General features: G+C 45.7%; 1 protein-coding gene across 1 annotated transcript in view; it reads right to left on the bottom strand.

Annotated features, from left to right (window-relative positions):
- Window positions 1–9,526, bottom strand: part of LOC145392208 (uncharacterized) — a 119,907-nt gene extending 110,381 nt beyond the window's left edge. Inside the window, exon 1 of the mRNA XM_080266660.1 lies at window positions 9,228–9,526. Within this exon, the coding sequence (XP_080122786.1) occupies window positions 9,228–9,509 (282 nt within the window). The 5' untranslated portion in view covers window positions 9,510–9,526. The remainder of the gene's footprint in view (window positions 1–9,227) is intronic.
- Between the last annotated feature and the right edge of the window lie 9,382 nt (window positions 9,527–18,908).

Here is an 18,908-nt window from a genome sequence, read left to right as displayed (position 1 = left end):
ATATCATCAAATCCCCACTACAACATTCATCCACTACACTTAAACCTACACCTACGCAACCCACTACACTAAACAACACCCATTTTTACACCCAACAACACCCACTTCTATACTGACCACACCCAACACCCACTCCCGTATACCCATCCACACACTTAATCAAACATCTATACACAACCCACTACATTTCACAACACCCATTCCTACACCCCAAGCCACTCCTGCCGCCCACCACACAATCAGCTACAATATACAACACCCACTATCCACCCACCCATCCACCCACCGACACCCACACCACTTAATCCACTACAGACAACACCTACTCCTGCACATTCACGCAGCCTCCCCTCCCCCCCCCCAAACACACCTACCAACTTAACCATCCCAAGCACTCCACTGCAATACACACACACACCTACTCCTTCATACCCACCCATCCACCTACACAACATCCACTCCATCCACTATCCACTCACCCACTCCTGCATCTTCATCCACACCAACCCACCTATCCACTCCAACCACAACCTCAATCCAACCATTACCCGCCCTCCCACCCATATCCACCCACATACACCCCCTCTAATTACCCTGCGACTACCCACCACCTACACCCACTCCGACCATCTTCCGCCCACTCCCACCACTCACTAGAGGTGCGAAAGAAGGTATGCGCGTCTCAAAAGGCTCCACCCACTCACCCACTTTATCAGGAGCAAAGGGACCGACTGATAACGCTTATCTCGGGGTTTTTAGCACTTTTCTTACGTGTGGGTGGGGCTGTGGGTGTGGGTGTGGGGAAAGGTGGAAATGGGAGAAGTGTGTGTTTGGAGGAGGGGTGGGTTAGGTAAGATGAGAGAGAGAGAGAGAGAGAGAGAAGAGGAGGAGGGAGGAAGGGAGGGAAGGGTGGATGAAGGAAGGGAGGGAGGAAGGAAGAGGAGGACGAAGACGAAATTGTTATACGTGTGGAGGAAAGGGTGACAAAAGACTGAGAATAGGAGGAAAGGGGGGGTGGAATGGGAGAGAAAAGAATGGAGAGGGTAAGCAGGAAAATACAAGACGAGGGACGGGAATGGAAAGTAACAGGAAGGGAAGGGTTTGGAAATGATGAGGAGAGAAGAAAATGGCTGAGAAGGAAGGAAGGAAGCGAGGAAAAGAGATGAAGAAATGTAAGTAGAATGGAAGGGAAAGGAAGGTGGGAGGGAGAGGAATGGATGTGATGCAAAGAAAGGCGACTTGATAAGGAAGTACACACGCTCAAGGAACAACGCAAAATATATAAGTGAAATACGAGTACAATACTTTAGTCTGATCCATCCATCCATCCACCGTTGAATATCATCTTCGTCATTACTATTATTATCATCATCATCATCATCATCATCCTAGCCCTATTCCCATCAGCAGAGGCTAAAACCGAATGGATAGGACACAGAAAAAGGAATAGGGCAGACACAGAAGCTGGAGGACTACCATTAAAAAAAGAGACAAGACAAAATTAGAACTCTCATCATCATCATCATCACCCTATTCCAGCTGGCCAATTAAATACAGCAACAGGAAAAACACGACAGAGAGAAAGGGCATAATCACTGGCCATCAGCAAGTTAATCCGCCCCTTTATTGTACACAGGACGGGTGCGATCCAGAAACAGGAAAAAGAAAATAAAAAAAGAACTACCAGCAAGGAGGAAAACAGCCAAGTAGGACGCGCAGCATCAAAGAGGAAGCATAAAAGGAGAATTATCATCATAGAGGCCACTGAAAATGTGACACAACTCCTTTTAACCATCGTTCAGGCCTTTGATAAAACACCTACACTAACACTACATAAACCAGTATTTAATAAACACAGGAGGCCACGATAAATAGCTTCAATTCACTAAGTCCCTTCTAAACAAACAGATGCAATAATGAGCAAAATTTAGAAGAAAGAATTACTCTGGAAATAATACTTGGAGAGAAAAGCATACCTGTAAAATATGTACTGTATAATCCATCCCAAAACACCCTCCTTCATATACTCATTTAACTATTTTATACATAGAGTGTACACATATACTAACATTCTTACGTACATGCATACATTCATATCGTATACTCAGATCCTGGAGAAGGAGAGATGAAGGGGAAGGATGAAGGAAAAAAGGGAGAGTAAAGCGTGATAAGAAGAAGGGAGAATTCAAGAAGGGAAAAAGAAGAGAAGAATGTGAGAGAAAAAGAAAGAAACGGGATAAAAAATACACATGAGAGAGAGACAGAGAGAGAGAGAGAGAGAGAGAGAGAGAGAGAGAGAGGCGGGGGGGGGGGGAGGAGGTGAGAAAGGGGGCGGCGGGCCTTTGATGTCTGTGGGGCACGCGTGTGGCACAAAAACTGCTTGACATGTTGCCCACAGCTGCTGCCCTCCCTGCTACACCACACCCTGCTATACCCTGCTGCTATACCCTGCTACACCACACCCTGCTGCTATACCCCTGCTACACCACACCCTGCTGTTATACCCCTGCTACACAACACCCTGCTACGTCATTCCACACCACACCCTGTTATATCGTGCCATACCACACCCTCCTACACCATACCCTGCCACAATCTTCTATACCCCTACCAAAAGCCTATATACCCTGCTACAGACCTCTATACCCTGCCACACAGTCGTCTATACCCCTGCCATTCCTCCTCTTCACCTTGTTACCTTATGCTATATACTCTGTCACTCTTTCCTTTACGCATTCCACACTTCACCTCTGCTGCTCAAAAATGCACCCTACTATTCATCCCTACCAACAAACAACACATCTTTGCCACACCCTACTCCACCCATATCTCACCCTAACGCCACACCAAGTCCACAACCACAGTGTCCCACCCCTGCTCTCAATGTCCTACACCCCTGCCTCACCCTAACTCTATACCCCTGTCTCACCTTAACGTCACACCATTTCCACAGTCGCCGTACTCTGAGCCTCCTCTTTTACACCCCCGCCATAGTTTGTTACACCCTACAACTCTTTGCCACACTCCATTAAGTGCGCTCTTACACTCAGCTACACAACCTTCACACTCGGCTCTACCCATCTACACCCTGCCACGCCTACCTACACCCCTGCCACACCTACGTACACCCCTGCCACACCCACCCACACTCCACTTCATCATAGACCTTGACCACACCCTTTCATACCCTGCTTTCACTACGGTCGCCCACACTATGACAGGGGTTTCTTACATGACTCTCTACTATACTCCTGTCTGATCCTTCACCTACACCTGCCAAACCCCTTCCATCTTTCCTACCTTATCTTACCCATCACTGCCACATCCCTTCTTACCCTGCCTAACCCTTCACTTATCCTTGCCTGTCCCTTCACCACCCCCACCATACCGCTACCTCACCCTTCGCCTGCCCCTGCCACACCCTTTCAAACCCTGCCTAACTTCAAACAATCTGCCTCACTCTTAATCACCCTTGGCAAATCCTACCTAACCCTTCTCACAACTACCTTACCCTTTGCCACCCCTGCCACTTTCTGCCTAACTCTTCTCACGTCTGACTAACACTTAACCACCCCTGCCACACCCTACCTAACTCTTCTCACGTCTGCCTCACCCTCAACACCCCTGCCTAACTCTTCCCACGTCTGCCTCACCCCTCACCACCCCTGCCACACCCTGCCTAACCCTGCTGCACCTGTCGCCAACTTACATAACACTGATCCAAACCCTATCTCTTTTTCGTAACACACTCTCTCTCTCTCTCTCTCTCTCTCTCTCTCTCTCTCTCTCTCTCTCTCTCTCTCTCTCTCTCTCTCTCTCTCACGCACACACACTTGTGATACCAAACACCATTTTTTTCACCTTATTGCACTTTCATTTGTAATTCTATTCCGCACTTTGTCATAATCTTTCCTTCCTGATCCACACACACACACACACACATACACAACATCTGCCATAATAAATACGTTATATAGGCTACATTACACAACTGTATCCCAGACTGCACGAAACTGAATCTCGCTCTTTCTGTCTGTCTGTCTGTCTGTATCACACACACACACACACACACACACACACACACACACACACACACACACACACACACAGCTCATCATTGGGCAGTCACCTTAGCCCCAGGTACTCATACAGTCATCACTTATCCTAATCCACGGTCGATCTACCTTATCTGGGAGTCGCCTGATCTGCTAGAACATAACAGGATCTTCTTATCGCCTAATCCCCAGTCACCTCATCCACAAGCATCGCCTAATCCCGGATTCTGTTGGGGTCAGGAGAAGTTCAGTCGTCCTTTTACCTTCAGTTGGCTCAGATTTTCGTCCTTATGCAGCTTAGGCCTATTTCACGCATCTCAGTTACAGAAAGACACAGTGCTTGGTCCAACATCCTTTCCACGGCACTTCTTCGTGACTAGCATTATTATTTGGTGTCACTCTCTTACTATAACTCACGGGTCCGACCTTAATATGTACAATAATTTAAAGACTGGGCACAATGTAATTTGGGGAATGTAATTATCATCATCGTCATCATCATCGTCATCATTATCGTCATCATCATCATCATCGTCCCAAGCTCTCACCACCTAAGGCTATAATTCAGTGGCTGAGTACAATGTAATTAAGGGAATTATTCTTTGGAATTATTATGAAGGATGAGGCGCTAATGTAATGGAGAGAGAGAGAGAGAGAGAGAGAGAGAGAGAGAGAGAGGAATGTGGGGAAAAAACAAGAGAGGAGAAAGTATGAGAGGATGAAGGACGAGAAAGGGGGAGGGGGAGGGGAAGGGGGAGGGGGAGGGGGAGGTTGGGTGTGGGAGAAAGGGTGGCAGGGTGGAGAGAGAGAGCGTGAAATAAGAAAGAGGGAGGCGAAAGGCAGGAAGAGAGAGAGAGAGAGAGAGAGAGAGAGAGAGAGAGGCAGGGAGGGAAAAGGACAGGGGTGAGGCAGGGAAGGGTATAATGAAGCAGAGAGGCAGAGGGAGGGGTGAGGTAGATTGGGGAGGGGAAAGAAGGGAGGGGGGGATGAGACTGAGGGTGTAGAAGAGAGTGGGATGAGGCAGAGGTGGGTGGGGCGAAGCAGAGGCAGAGGTGGGTGAAGCGAAGCAGAGGCAGAGGTGGGTGGGTGAAGCAGAGGCAGAGGTGGGTGGGTGAAGCAGAGGCAGAGGTGGGTGAAGCGAAGCAGAGGCAGAGGTGGGTGGGTGAGGCAGAAGCAGGGGATGACAGAGGCAAGAGGTGCGGAGAGGCAGAGGAAGAGGGTAGGGGGAGGTGGAGGTAGGGGTAAGCAGTGGGTGTGGAGAGGCAGAGGAACAGGTGGGGTGAGGCAGGGCGGAGTGAGACAGGTAGGGTGGGCTGGGTGAGGCAGAGGCAGAGGTGGGGAGGTTAGGACAGGTGGAGAGGGTGAGGCAGGGGGTGTACTGTAGTGAGGCAGAGACAGAGGTGAGGATGGCCAGGATGAAGCAGGGTGGGTGAGGCAGAGGCAGGGGTGAGGCAAGTTGGGGTCAAGAAGAGGCAGGGGGTGTGGTGGGGCAGAGGTAGGGGATGGGCGGGGTGAGGCTGAGGCACGAAAGAAGTAGGGGGTGGACGTGGTGAGGCAGAGAGGAGCGAGGCATAAGCAGGGGGTGGATAGAGTGAAGCAGAGCAGGGGGTAGGCGAAGTGAGGCAGAGGCAGAGTGTGGGCGGAGTGAGGCAGAGGCAAGGGGTGGGTGGGTGAGGCAGAGGAAGGGGTGGGCGGGGCGAGGCAGGGTGGAGTGAGACAGGCAGGGGGTGGGCGGGGTGAGGTAGAATGGTGTTACTGTGATCTGGCTCATCCCGTATAAGCCATATCACTCTCTTTCTCTCTCTCTCTCTCTCTGTAGTGCTAGCTGTCCTCTTATATCTCTACTGCCAAACGCTGCATCAAATGTGGGGACAGTCACGACAAAAGGCTTCCTAGGTACTTATTGTCCCTACTCAAGAACGACCTCCTGCCACCACCATCACCCCCCCTGCCTTATATCCTGCAATTCTTTTTTCCTTCGTAGTAAGACCAATTTTTTATTTTTTCCTTACACTGTCCTACAACGCATACAAAAATCTCTGTTTACTACCATCCCTACTCATCAACAACCCCTCCACTACCATCCTCCGTCCCACGACCATCCTCCTCTGTCCCATCGCAATGCCATCGATCACAATCAGTCTTCCTTTGTTTATACTGACTGACGCTGCATCCTGTGAGGGGGGTGGCCTCGATTTAGGGCCCTCTCTGTATTACCGTTCCTAACAATAACAAACCTCCCCCCACCCCCCGTCAACACTCTCTCTCTAGTACAGTACTCCCTTATCTTGGTCTACTTTTACTGCACCAACACTTCCAACCACCCGACTCAAATGACCTCTAAGCATGTCTGTCCCTACCCAGTAACGACCCATTTTCAAGCACCGTTCTCTCTCAAATACTCCCTCATCTTACTCTCCTTCTATTGTACAACCTCCTAAGACCATCCCACACAAGTGACCTCCAGGCACTTCTTTCCCTACTCATTAACGAACCATCAGACATAGTAAACCTCCAATTATCTCTTTTCCCGCTCACCAACTACAGCCCTCTTCCTCCCTCATGTACTCCAACATCCCCTCCCTTCCCAGCTCGCTCTTGGTCTGTCTGTTTCCACTTCGCCTTCTAACCACCCGACACAAACGACCTCCGAGCATTTCTCTCCCTACTCAGTAACGACCCCCCCCCTCCCTTCAACTGCATCCTTCTCATAATTATAAGACCGTGTTCTTGTTGTCAATGAATTTCGTAACGCCCCATTTTCAGCGACTTAGCATATTACACTTTAACCCCGATCTATGATAATGGTGCAAAATATATTGACATTAGGGAGACAATTAATATACAAGAGAACAGTAAGACGTAGCAAGGAAAATAAATAGCTTAGAAGGCACTGCAAAGCCTCCGATGTCACGAAGATCCCGACCAGTACTTTAACATCTTGGGACTTCTATATAATTCTGCTAAGCTTAAATTGTGCATAAGACCTCTTGTACTTACGCTACTTATCCCTTCACTTAGATAGCTACTAACACTTCACAAATATGAGTGGATACAAAAAAGAACTGTGATAAGCCTTAACTGTTATAGAGACTTGTTTATCCTGTACGGTAAATTACAATCATTAACCTCTTCACCCAGGTAACTTAAACTCTCTCGTTCTTGCTACCTCCACATCATTATATTCAATTCAGGGGATAGTCTTCAGTCAGGAAAGGTTCAATACAGCCTTCATTAACCCGCTATGTGCAAGGGGCCTTTCCTTATACAAATCGCCCCACAACAAAAAGAAAACTATATCACTTCGTCATCAGATCGAAGGAGTTAAAAGTTGTATGGAATTGTTTATCTTATGCAATGGTTACGGTCCTTGATAAATCTGATCCCATGTCTCCCTGTCTCCTCAGTCTAGGTCTACTTCTCTTCCGCCTTTCAAATATCACCTTATTCTTGGTCTACCACTTCTCCATCTTCCAAACATCACCTTACTCTTGGTCTACCTCTTCTCCGTCTTCCAAACATCACCTTACTCTCACTCTACCTCTACTCCGTCTTCCAACCACCCAATTTACACACCCATACTGTCCACCCTAGTATTGTCACTTAGCCTAAACCCCTTCACTGCCAGGACCTCTGTTTTTACATCACTGGCTCCAGACGAATCTATTTCGTTTAGGGGAGACTTTTTTTTTTTTTTTTTTAATGCAAGGAAGAAGGAACCAAAAGCCAGAAGCCCGCAAGGTTGTTCCCCCCAAAGAAAATGCAAAAACTGAAACAAGATAACGTATTGCCCTACTGCATTTGTTCACTGTCTCTACCTTTCTCTTATGTTTCATCGTTGTCTGCTAGTCATGCTCAGTACTGTGTCATAATTAAAATAGGTCCCAGAACTTTTGCACCATGTATCACTTTGCTTCACACACACACACACACACACACACACACACACACACACACACAGACGTATACACCAGTGCCTCATAAGCCTCTCCAGCCATTTGTATAAGCCAAGAAGTAGACGCATCCAGCTGTTCACATGAAGAGTTTTATGGAGTGGAGCGGTGTGGAGTGGCAGTCAGGTGTGTGGAAGTGAGTAGAGGGAGTCAGGTCTTTTCTTGTATCCACAGGTTTTAGTTACCGGTATTATTATTATTATTGTTATCATTATTATTAGTAGTACTAATATTACTACCACTACACTAATAATAACATTGCTACCACTATTACTACTGTGTTACTATAAAAGAACTACTACTACGATTATTATTATTATTTGCCTCATTTCTAGGATCTGTCAACTTTGCATATCCAAGTTCAGTTAAAGAAACTCATCGCACTTTAACTAGATGTAAAATTGCCACCTCTCCATCTTGACTGCTGAGTTAAAACAATAGATTAACACCAGAATATGATGCTAATCACGAAAAAGCGCTATGAAAGGGATGCAGAATCGCAGTTTTGTCCTATTCTACCTTTGAGATACGAGAACTAAGCCGCAAAAGGACGAAAACCTCAGCCAAGTTAAAATGAATGAACTACAGGGATAAACACTGGGTATGACGTATTGAAGGGTTACGAGACACACATACACACACACACACACACAGCAACAATAACACCATTATCAGTGTTGCTGTGCTGTTGCTGCTACTGTTGAAATAAAGTGTAACAAGGTCGCCAGTGCTGCCTTGCGCCATAGCAGGCAGGCTGGTATGGTCGCCACGGCAACTAGCGCCCCAGCATCACATCGCACGCACGGGGAGACCCACCACCACTAGCACTTGCATGGGTGGGCAGGGAAGGGTAGAGAGGGTCGTGGGCCTTGTGCTATGGTACACACACACACACACACACACACACACACACACCGTGATGGCACTACACCACACCAGCAGGGCAGAGCAGAGCGGGTGATGTGGTGTGTGTGTGTGTGTGTGTGTGCGGTGATAGACACTCTGCCCGGGATGGCACCACATCACAGAGCAGCATCAGGGTAGGGGAGAGGAGAGTGGGGCAGTGTGGTGTGATGTGGTGCTACAGACAGGCTACACACACTCAATGGGGACGGCACCGCACCACAAGAGCACTCCACCATCAGGCTGGCACCCACCCCACCCCGCACCACCTGGCCGTTGCTAGTGATGGTGGCGGCACTGACGGGGGTTGTCTTACCTGCAGGAACTTGCCCTCAGCCGGGGCGGCGGCCGCAAGAGGCGAGAAGGCGCCCCACACTTGTACCTCCTGCTGCTCCTCTGCGTACTTCCCGTGACGGTCCTGATTGCGTATGGCCACGGTGACGAGGGCGCGGCGCCCCCCGGAGGCTTCCGCCCCCGGGTCTGCCTGGTGGTGGGTGTGGTGCTGGGCAGCGGCGGGTGGCGGGGGCAGCACCAGCAGAAGGGCCAGCACCCCCGCCAGCTGCGGCCAGGGCGGCAGAGGGTGGCGCTCGCCCGACATCAGCGACCCAGACAACGTCTTCCCACCATCACTGTACCAACCACACTGCCGCCCCGCACCCCGCACCACCCCCGCCAGACCCGCCACACGCACACACGCACGCACACACCACACCACGAACACACGCACACACTGCCCCCGGCGCCTCAGCCTCTCATTCACACTTCTGTCACCACAACAAACGCAGCCGCCCCCGACGTCAGCACACGCCAGCATGTCATCGTCAGCGGCCATATTGCGTCCACGTCACCACTACAACACCACAACACATGCAAGGAACGACCGGTATTGCGAGCGTGGCAGACGACAGCATCACCATCAGTGGCAACACACACTCTCCATGGCGCTGTTTAAAGAGGATGAGGGAGTTATATATGCCGGGGTTCAATCTGTATGACATAGAGTGACGCTTATGCTGGGGCAAACAACACCGGTACGGATGATAACACGCCAAAGGCCATTCCAAAGTACTGTAAAATTACATTCGATCACAGTTCACATCATTTCACACCAGTCTTTACTTTCTTGTCCTACTTCCATCACGTGTAACTACAGTCCATTCCAGATCACGGCCCGTATTTATAAAACACTAAGACTGCGTCATAAGGCGAAAGTCTGTCCTAAATTCACAGGATACCTGAGTCACAGCTTAAGACACCTCTCGAGTTGGTATATCGCTTAGGACGCGGCTAATTACTCCATCATAACGTTAAACATTGCCGCCGCACCACAACAAATTCGCCACCGTCAACCACGACGTTTTCGTGACGGGAAAGATGTGCTTAATGAGCTAAGTGATGCAGAACTGCTAAAGAGATACTGCTTGGACCGTGCAGGCATAATTTTTGTAGCAGATTTGGTGCGGGAGACCCTAACAAGACCAACGGCAAGAAACAAGGCTCTCACGTCAATAATAAGTTATTTTAGCTTTGCGTTACCTTGCAGCTGGAAAAATGCAACTCTGTAGTGATGACGGCCACTTGTGCGTTTCTCTATCGAATTGTCAGAGTTCTCCACGCTGCTGGTGGCGTTGGTGTTGTTTGTTTACACTCAGGATGGTGTGATGAGCTGAGGCAATATGTCCTCGGCCACAGTAAAACAGTGGTAAATAAAAAAATCCTAAAAATTGACATTAATCAGTTAACTTTTCGCCGAAAACATTTAAGAAAAATATCATAGTAATTTTTTATTTTTTGTTACGTCTTTTCTCTGATTTTTGAAAAAATTTTCTTCAATCTTCAAAACTCCCATGTGCTACATATAGCAAAGCAGCTTGTGATTTCGACCTCTCGACTTTGTTATGATGAACTGCTCCTTAAGTCTCACATTTCTGACTTTCACCAAACTATGATGTAGGTTTTATAAGTACGGCCACGGCACAGAATTATAGTTACATGCGATAGAGTAAGAGAGAGAGGGCGTATGGACAGCTGTCGAAGTGTGTGCCTTTACCGAGCGTAATTGTTATCTGCAATGAGCTATATTACACGTATATAAATTAGTGCTACCAGGTGCCATGACTATAATTCTTTCGCTTTGATTTGGTCTAGAGTTTCGTCCTTTACGATTTAGTTCACCTAGCTGAGTAGCAGGAAAAGACGATGCTTCGGCGCTACATCTTTTCCACAGCACTTTTTCCTACCTAGCATATAATATCCTTGTGCTTATCTATTATTTTAACTGATCATTCAGATGAGGGACGGCAATGTTGGGCTAAGTTAAAGTAAAAAGAGTATAGCATTCGATATGGCTGGCACTCCTCAGCATGCGGTCATCTTGGGTCAATTTGCAGAACCTGAACTTTGACCTGGGATGTTCACTTCTCGCTCGAAATCGCCAGTTTTGATATAACCACTCGTCCTGAAGTAATCTCATCGCAATATTCAAAGAGGCATTCACTGCATCTTCATTCATTCCAACCAGCATCGCATGATTCAACGTGAGGGCGCTTTGATCTCTCTCTCTCTCTCTCTCTCTCTCTCTCTCTCTCTCACACACACATTTATGGTTAGGGAACCATATCAAGTCTTTCTCCTCTTAGCCAACAGAGGAAAAAAAAAAAAAACATCAAGTGAGGTTAATCGAACTTCTGTCAGCGATTGTATCAGAAGGCTACTTTTTTTTTTTTTTTTTTTTTTAATACTTTAGCACTGAAGAAAACTTGTACGTGCCTGTGCAATGACGTGTCCCATTCAGTCTTGCAGAAAATTGATACCATCTCACTTATGGTCAGATTGCCAAAATTCTTGCACCGAATATTATGACCTCCATTCGTTCGAGGGCGCACTTTATATTTTATTCTTGCTATCTCCAGACGATTACATTCAACTGTGGAGAGAGAGATATAGCTGATGTAATGATGTAATGATGATGGCTGAGATGTACGGCAGTCTTCATTATTTAACCTCATCAGTACTCGAGCACTTTCTTTAGCCGAACAAAATCGTCCGGTAGCAGCAAAACTTAACTAGAAACGACGTCCTCAGGCAGAGGGGGTGAGACATTTCCCTGCTACCCGGCAACATTTACCTGACAGAACTATCTTAGCCGTAACAGCAAAAGAAAAGCAAATAGGTTACCGTTAAAGAAGTCTTGACATCATCATCACAACCATCATCATTCCGTATGCCAATATTTCAGTGCGGTGAGTTCGGTTCATTCCTTTATTGAGAAAGTGTCCAAAGCTAAAACACTTGATGCAATGCACGCGCTGTACAATAAATCTAAAGCCGCGTTTTTGTCGTCCAAGCTGGAGCATGGGATTCGAAGCGTGTGTTGGGGCGCTTGGTTTCTGTCCGCAAAAACAGTCTAGGATACGTAGAACCGAAAAATTACACTTGCCAATCGCAATATAAATAAAGTGGTTCGCCGAAGATCATTTGGCGAATATGCAATTTATACGTAGCCCCTATTTATGCTGAACTGGCCCGATATGTCGTTAATATTAGCGACCTGCACCCTAATTTTATGTATATCGTGCTAATTTCATGATATTTATCACTTAATTGTCATTCCTGGCCATGTTCATTCTCCCCGGGCTGCATCATGGCTGCTCCCGACCACGCTTGGATGAGATACGAAGACGGTCTTGGTTTCGATGACAAATGCTTGGGTCGGCTTCGTATAACTTTGGCCGACAAAAACGGCGCAGCTTGGTTTCATCGAAGATGACTTCGAATCCGATCCGTCAGCTTGGACGACAAAAACGCACAACCAGCGAACAGTTATGGTTTTGGAATATGGTAATGAAAGTGCTGATGCTGTGGCTAGTATGCCTAGCAAATCGGTCAATTAAAGTATCACTTAGAGTTAACATAAAAGGCCCTTACCTCTAAACAGTGCTTTGATTGACCAATAAGTGTTTGAAAATATTCGAACAGACGTGATGAACCGAAGCATCTTCCCCGCATCTGATTTAAAGTTCATTTCGTTATTCGTCACCATGCTTCAAAACAGCCGAGCAAGGTGCTCGAACACGACAGGTGCCCACTGACCGTGTGGAAGGATCAAAAGGCCGAACCTTTGACTTTGCCCTGTGCCCTTGACCTTTCACTGGTTGCTCGCTAAACAATCAGTTCATCTTTACCTGATTCTGGTCCATCCACCAAATTTGGTTTAAAGGATCACGAGTGTTTAAGCTGACCTTACCATGTGACCTTGACCTTAAATTTATTAGTATGAAAATAATAATTCCCCTCTCTCTCTCTCTCTCTCTCTCTCTCTCTCTCTCTCTCTCTCTCTCTCTCTCACACACACACACACACACACACACACATACACACACATACGTACACACACACGCACACAACACACACTGATAAAAAAGCAAATCCTTCTCCTATTTCAGGTAAGGGGTTTAGGCTAATTAGTTTCTTTAATTAAGCGTACCTGGAAGAGACGCTTAAACTTGGGCAGTTTTCTTTTACGGTGCCGCTGTAGCTGTTGATGTGCCGTCCCTGGGGCTGGAACTAAAACGACCTATATGAAGAGAGTAGTATGGGCCAACTTACCTCCTGCAGTAATCTCCTCAAGTACAAGTTCAAGAAATTTTATCGCTGTTAATGTCAAATGATGAAGCTTTTTTTAATACTTTTGTACACGGAACAATTTTCACTTCCATCAGTTCTTATGTATGTGACTCTAACATTTTTATATCATACATCTTATAAATTTTCTTTTCCAAGTGGCCTAATCCAAGACTGAAGCGTAACCTGCAGAGGATCCGTGTACTGTAACGTGATTCCGTTCCTAATAAACAATGTGCTTGTGTCCTGTACGACTCAAATATTCCTTCCTTATTTCACGCAGCACTATCACAAATGCTGCACAATGTAAGGCAAGGAATACAAAAAACGGCGAAATTTTATGAACGCATAACAGTACCCCGAAAATCAAAGGAACTTCATCTTGGAATTGGTTACCCTACCTAGCAGCCCTCCATTTTGGCTTCCTCCTCAAGAGAAAATAACAAGGAAATCAGGACACACGGGGAACCAAAAAAAAGAGTTAATGTGAAAAAATGTACCCGTTAGGTGTAAATTTTCAGCTCCATCAAAACTGAAATGTAAACAATAGTTTTCTCTGATGCCTCCATGTGTCCGTGATAGAAAACGTGGAAATGAGAAAGGAAATTGCTATATATATTCCGTGAATTTGTTACAAGATTCACAGCTGAGTGTATCCGTGAAAACATTGTCATTTAGTAATAAGTGGCAGCAGTTCCCTTGTAGCTTGAATGTGTTTATCTGCAGTGAGTGAGTCAAAAGATGATTGGCTCAGTGGCACTTCTCTGGCTACTTCTGGTTTTTGTGTTTCTTGTCCTAGATTTTCGTTCCTTTGCTAAACCAAACCAAAACACACACACACACACACACACACACACACACACACACACACACACACATCCCTTAAAAAGCACCTCTTCGTGAATTGCACAATATTGGAGCGCTAATTTTTGCTACACCTCATTATTCAACGTGGAAAAGTACCAGGTTCAGGTCAAGTTAAAGTAAAAGGAGTATAGTATATAAGGGATCATAGAAGTTTCCTTTCAACCTGTTCCTTACCAGAAGTTTCTCCTAAGTTGGATAAAGTCATCTTGCGGTGTCGAGAATTAGAAAATTTTCAGGCCCGTAGCAGGGAGGGGGGGAGCGAGAGGGTCGGGCGCCCCCCCGCCTGTCTAAAAGTTCACTTTCTCATGGTCTGTTTTAATATATCAGTCCTAAAAGAGACAGTGTCCATTGTTCAGAAGTTTTGTGCTGCTTCTTAACATCGCTTATGCATAAACCCAGACCCCCATAGCAAGCATGAAGCAGACCTTTGACCACCCGGCTGCTTTGCAAGACCAGATTCAGCGGAAGACTCCCCCCTCTTCAAAAAGTGTGGCTGCCGGCCTGAAAATAACACCGTGTTAGTAGTAGTAGTAGTAGTTGTTGTTGTTGTTGTTGTAGTTGTATCAGCAGCAGTAATTGAAATAACAGTAGTAGTAGTAGTTGCAGTCCCAGGCTCATCTGAATTTGATCTCTGTGGACTGCAGGCTGAAGTTCCCCTCATCGTGCAGTCCACTAACCTCATTTTACATGTTGGTGAGGAAGCTGAGAGACGTTTGTATAACCGACCAGCTCCACCGCCCAGCTACTGTATATCGATGCCACCACATGAAGGCGTTCCTTTATAAAACCTTACAGTGACGATGCACATATACCTTTCAGTAACATCGTACTGACAAGGATTTGTGCATTGTGCATAAGCATGACTCATTTTAGGGGTGCCTGAAGTAAAATATAGGACATCACAGAAAATGGAAGCTGCCAAGGAAACTTTTGCGCTAACTATTGTAAATATTATTATCCGTAGAGTGTAAGGGTTTTTACTGAATTGTAAGTAAAGACTGTTAGTGTAATAAATTTAGGAAATCACTGTACCGATAAATATTTCGACCAGTATTTCCCGCCATATAGTTCCTGCTTTAGTGAGGGACTTATACTTGCTTGGCCTTCAGCAACAACTTTTGCCTGAGTGTTGGGACTTCTGATAAGTAATTAAGGAAGCTCGTTGTAAATTTAACTAAGACTCATAGAATTTCATGTTACTACGATTTCAGTATTTAGTTTGAGGATGAACCAGTTCCGCCAGACGAAAACAAGCCAGTTATAGGTCATCCCAAGCATTTATGGATGGAAAGTAGAGTACTTATCTTCTTCACTACGAGAAGTCACCCCTAAGATGTATAAAATCGTCTGGCTGTATCAAGAGTAGCATTAGTAGTAGTATGACGAAAGAACCCTGCATTAACAGAGAAAATATCACTGATCTACATTGCCTAACGACTGTAGATCATTTGCATAATAGTTGTCTCACCTTGTCACATACTTCTAATCATGAGACATCTTCTATCTGATCGTGGTACGTGGTAAGTTACCTGGCTCACATATGAGAATCCTGGGTTCGATTCCCGGTGGGAATCGTCTGATAAACAGGAACTCGTTAAAACAGACTTTACTACCACAAGACACGATGGAAAGTTATAAAAGCATCTAGGCTAATACCAGTACACTTTTCTTCAGTGTGAGAGCCCATGTATCTATTCAATACTGATGGTGAGTATTAGCGCTTAAAAGGTGACATGGGAAGGTTTGTGGTACGCAGACCTTGTGGAGCTTTTGAAAGGTGCTGTTAAGCCTCTGTGAGCGTGAGGGGGTGGGGGGAGGCGGTGTGTGAATTGGTGAGAATGTGTGTGGTGTGTGAGGGGATGAGGTGTGTGGTGCGTGAGGGGGGTGGTGGTGTGGTGTGTGTGTGTGTGTGTATGTGTGTGTGGGATGGCATGTGCGTTAGGGGCAGCAGCTCCTGCATTGTTACCAGTACAAACAAACACAATGCAGTGTTATAAAGCCACATTCCTGCCCGGCCCTGGTCGTGCCTCGCTACATCCACGTCCCCATCAGGAAGAGGGTTTGGGAAAAACACCTATCGACTCCACGAGGGGTCACTAAGGCAGACTTTTTTTTTTTTTTTAACCAAGTCACAGCTTCTAGAATACGGAAGGCAACAGTCAAAGTTACATCAAGGTCCCCAGTTACAGGATACACGAGGTGGTGATCCGGTAGCTACTGGGATACGGAATTGGGTGACACTAGATATCTTGCTCTGATGTTGCATAATTTGGGTCTTTTATTGCTCTCATCAACATATATTTGCCTGGTTTAATCTTTTCAGTCCAATGACGTATTTTTTCCCCTTGCTATCTCCTGACGAATTCAGTAAGTTTGAGATTGTCTTTAGGTAATGGAGAGATTAGACACAACCTTCGTTACCTCCAGTACAAAAGGTCTCTCCAAAAGCTGAATATTATCGTCAGGCACAAAACAAAATAAATAAATAAATAAATAAGACGTTCTCGGGCTGAACAGACTAAATGGGGAAATGCACACCCTTGTCATACCAAGAACCTGATATCAATATCATCCTTCTTAACTACAGACAAATACTTGCAGCACCAGTGATCTGTGCAATCCTCGTTCAAGGATACCGTTACCTTTTTGTGTCCCACTGGTCCTCAGGGTGAATGATCTATCGGTTTGGGAGAAAGGCTACAGTACTAAATCGAGATAGTTTTTCGTCTTTTGACTGTTACTCATCAGTCGTAGCTTAACCCTTCAAACAAACATCTAGTGGTTTGCCAGAATAAAGTAACTAAGTTAGCTGTTTTCGCCGAAAGATTAAAATAAGATAATTTCTTGCACACAGTTTGCACAAAAATTATCTTTTATTTATGATAACTGTTTTGATAAACCATATTAAACTAACTTGTTAAAGCTAATTCTGATCTGACAGTGATGCACTGTATTAGACTAACTTTTGTTATTTCCTATCACGGAAGAACTATGTATAATAATCCTTAAAAACAGAAAGTAACATCCTCTCTCGAAAATTTTTAGTGTCAAAATGTGCTGGTTAAATTCGACATAGAGTTACCCTTCAGTAGGACGACTTTTGTCTGTATTCATGCTTGTACCAGACAGCAATATTCAGCTTAGGATACATTTCTTAGTGAATGAGTTAGCTCTTGCAAAATAACATTTTTATTTATTTAATCCTTGCTACCACCAGATTAGTTCCCTCAGCATGTAGTGAAGAGACAAAGGAAGATTATACCTAACCCCTCCAGTTCGATGTGTCTCCTAAGATGAAAAATATCGTCCAGTGGTGGCAAGACTGAAATTACTTCATCGTTCTAAAGTAAAGTCGGAGGTAAGTGTTACGTATTGTTCAAGGATGACGTAACCAGCTGCCTTATCTTACGCAGGTGTTGAGGGTGTATCGGAGGGGAATGTTGCGTGTTTAGTGTGCGATGCGTTACTGTGACACCGTGTTTATATTGGGGGGTTCGGGGAGCACTGTGTCGGAAAAGACTGCCAATAAACAAATCTGACTGGCATGAAACACAGGATTGGCAGTAACACAAGACTGACTGGCACTAAACACATGGCTGGATGGTGCTAAACACATGGCTGACTGGCACTAAACACAAGAATGACTGGCACTAAACACGAGGCTGACTGGCACTAAACACAAGACTGTCAAGATTGTCACTAAACACAAGACTGAGTGGCACTAAACACATGGCTGAATGGCTCTAAACACAAGACTGACTGGCACTAAACCCAAGACTGACTGACAATAAACACACAGCTGACTGGCACTAAACGCAAGACTGACTGACAATAAACACACAGCTGACTGGCACTAAACCCAAGACTGACTGACAATAAACACACAGCTGACTGGCACTAAACCCAAGACTGACTGACAATAAACACACAGCTGACTGGCACTAAACGCAAGACTGACTGACAATAAACACACAGCTGACTGGCACTAAACGCAAGACTGACATTAACTATAAGACAGATAGACAAAAAACACATAACTGACGTACATTAAACACAATACAGTGTTGACTGACTGACTGGAACTAACAACAAGACTGATTGGCACTAATAAGAAACCTGTCATTATACTCTGTCCATTTTAACTTGTCCTAAAACTGTGATCTCTGTATCTTGAATCCTGTACCAAGAGTTTAACATTGGAATGTGGTGCTAATCACGAAGAAGTGCAGTGGAAAGGATGTAGAGCCTTAATATTGTCTCATTTTTCCACTGAGCTGTCACAAGAGATCAACATTAGATTACAGTACTAATCACGAAGAAGTGCTGTGGAAAGGACGTAGAGTCGTAGTACTGCCTTATTTTGCCACTATGGTATAACAAAGAGATCCATACAAGAAAATGGTGCTAGTCACGAATAAGTGCAAGGGAAAGGATGTAGAGTTGTAGTAATGTCTTATTCTGCCACTGAGCTACGGGAAATAAGCTGCAAAATGACGAAAAACTCCAC

Source organism: Coenobita brevimanus, chromosome 21, assembly GCF_032717465.1.
Source record: "Coenobita brevimanus isolate Jiangsu-jjx chromosome 21, ASM3271746v2, whole genome shotgun sequence".
NCBI classification, from domain to species: Eukaryota; Metazoa; Arthropoda; class Malacostraca; order Decapoda; family Coenobitidae; genus Coenobita; species Coenobita brevimanus.
This window is presented reverse-complemented; position numbering and strand designations above follow the sequence as displayed.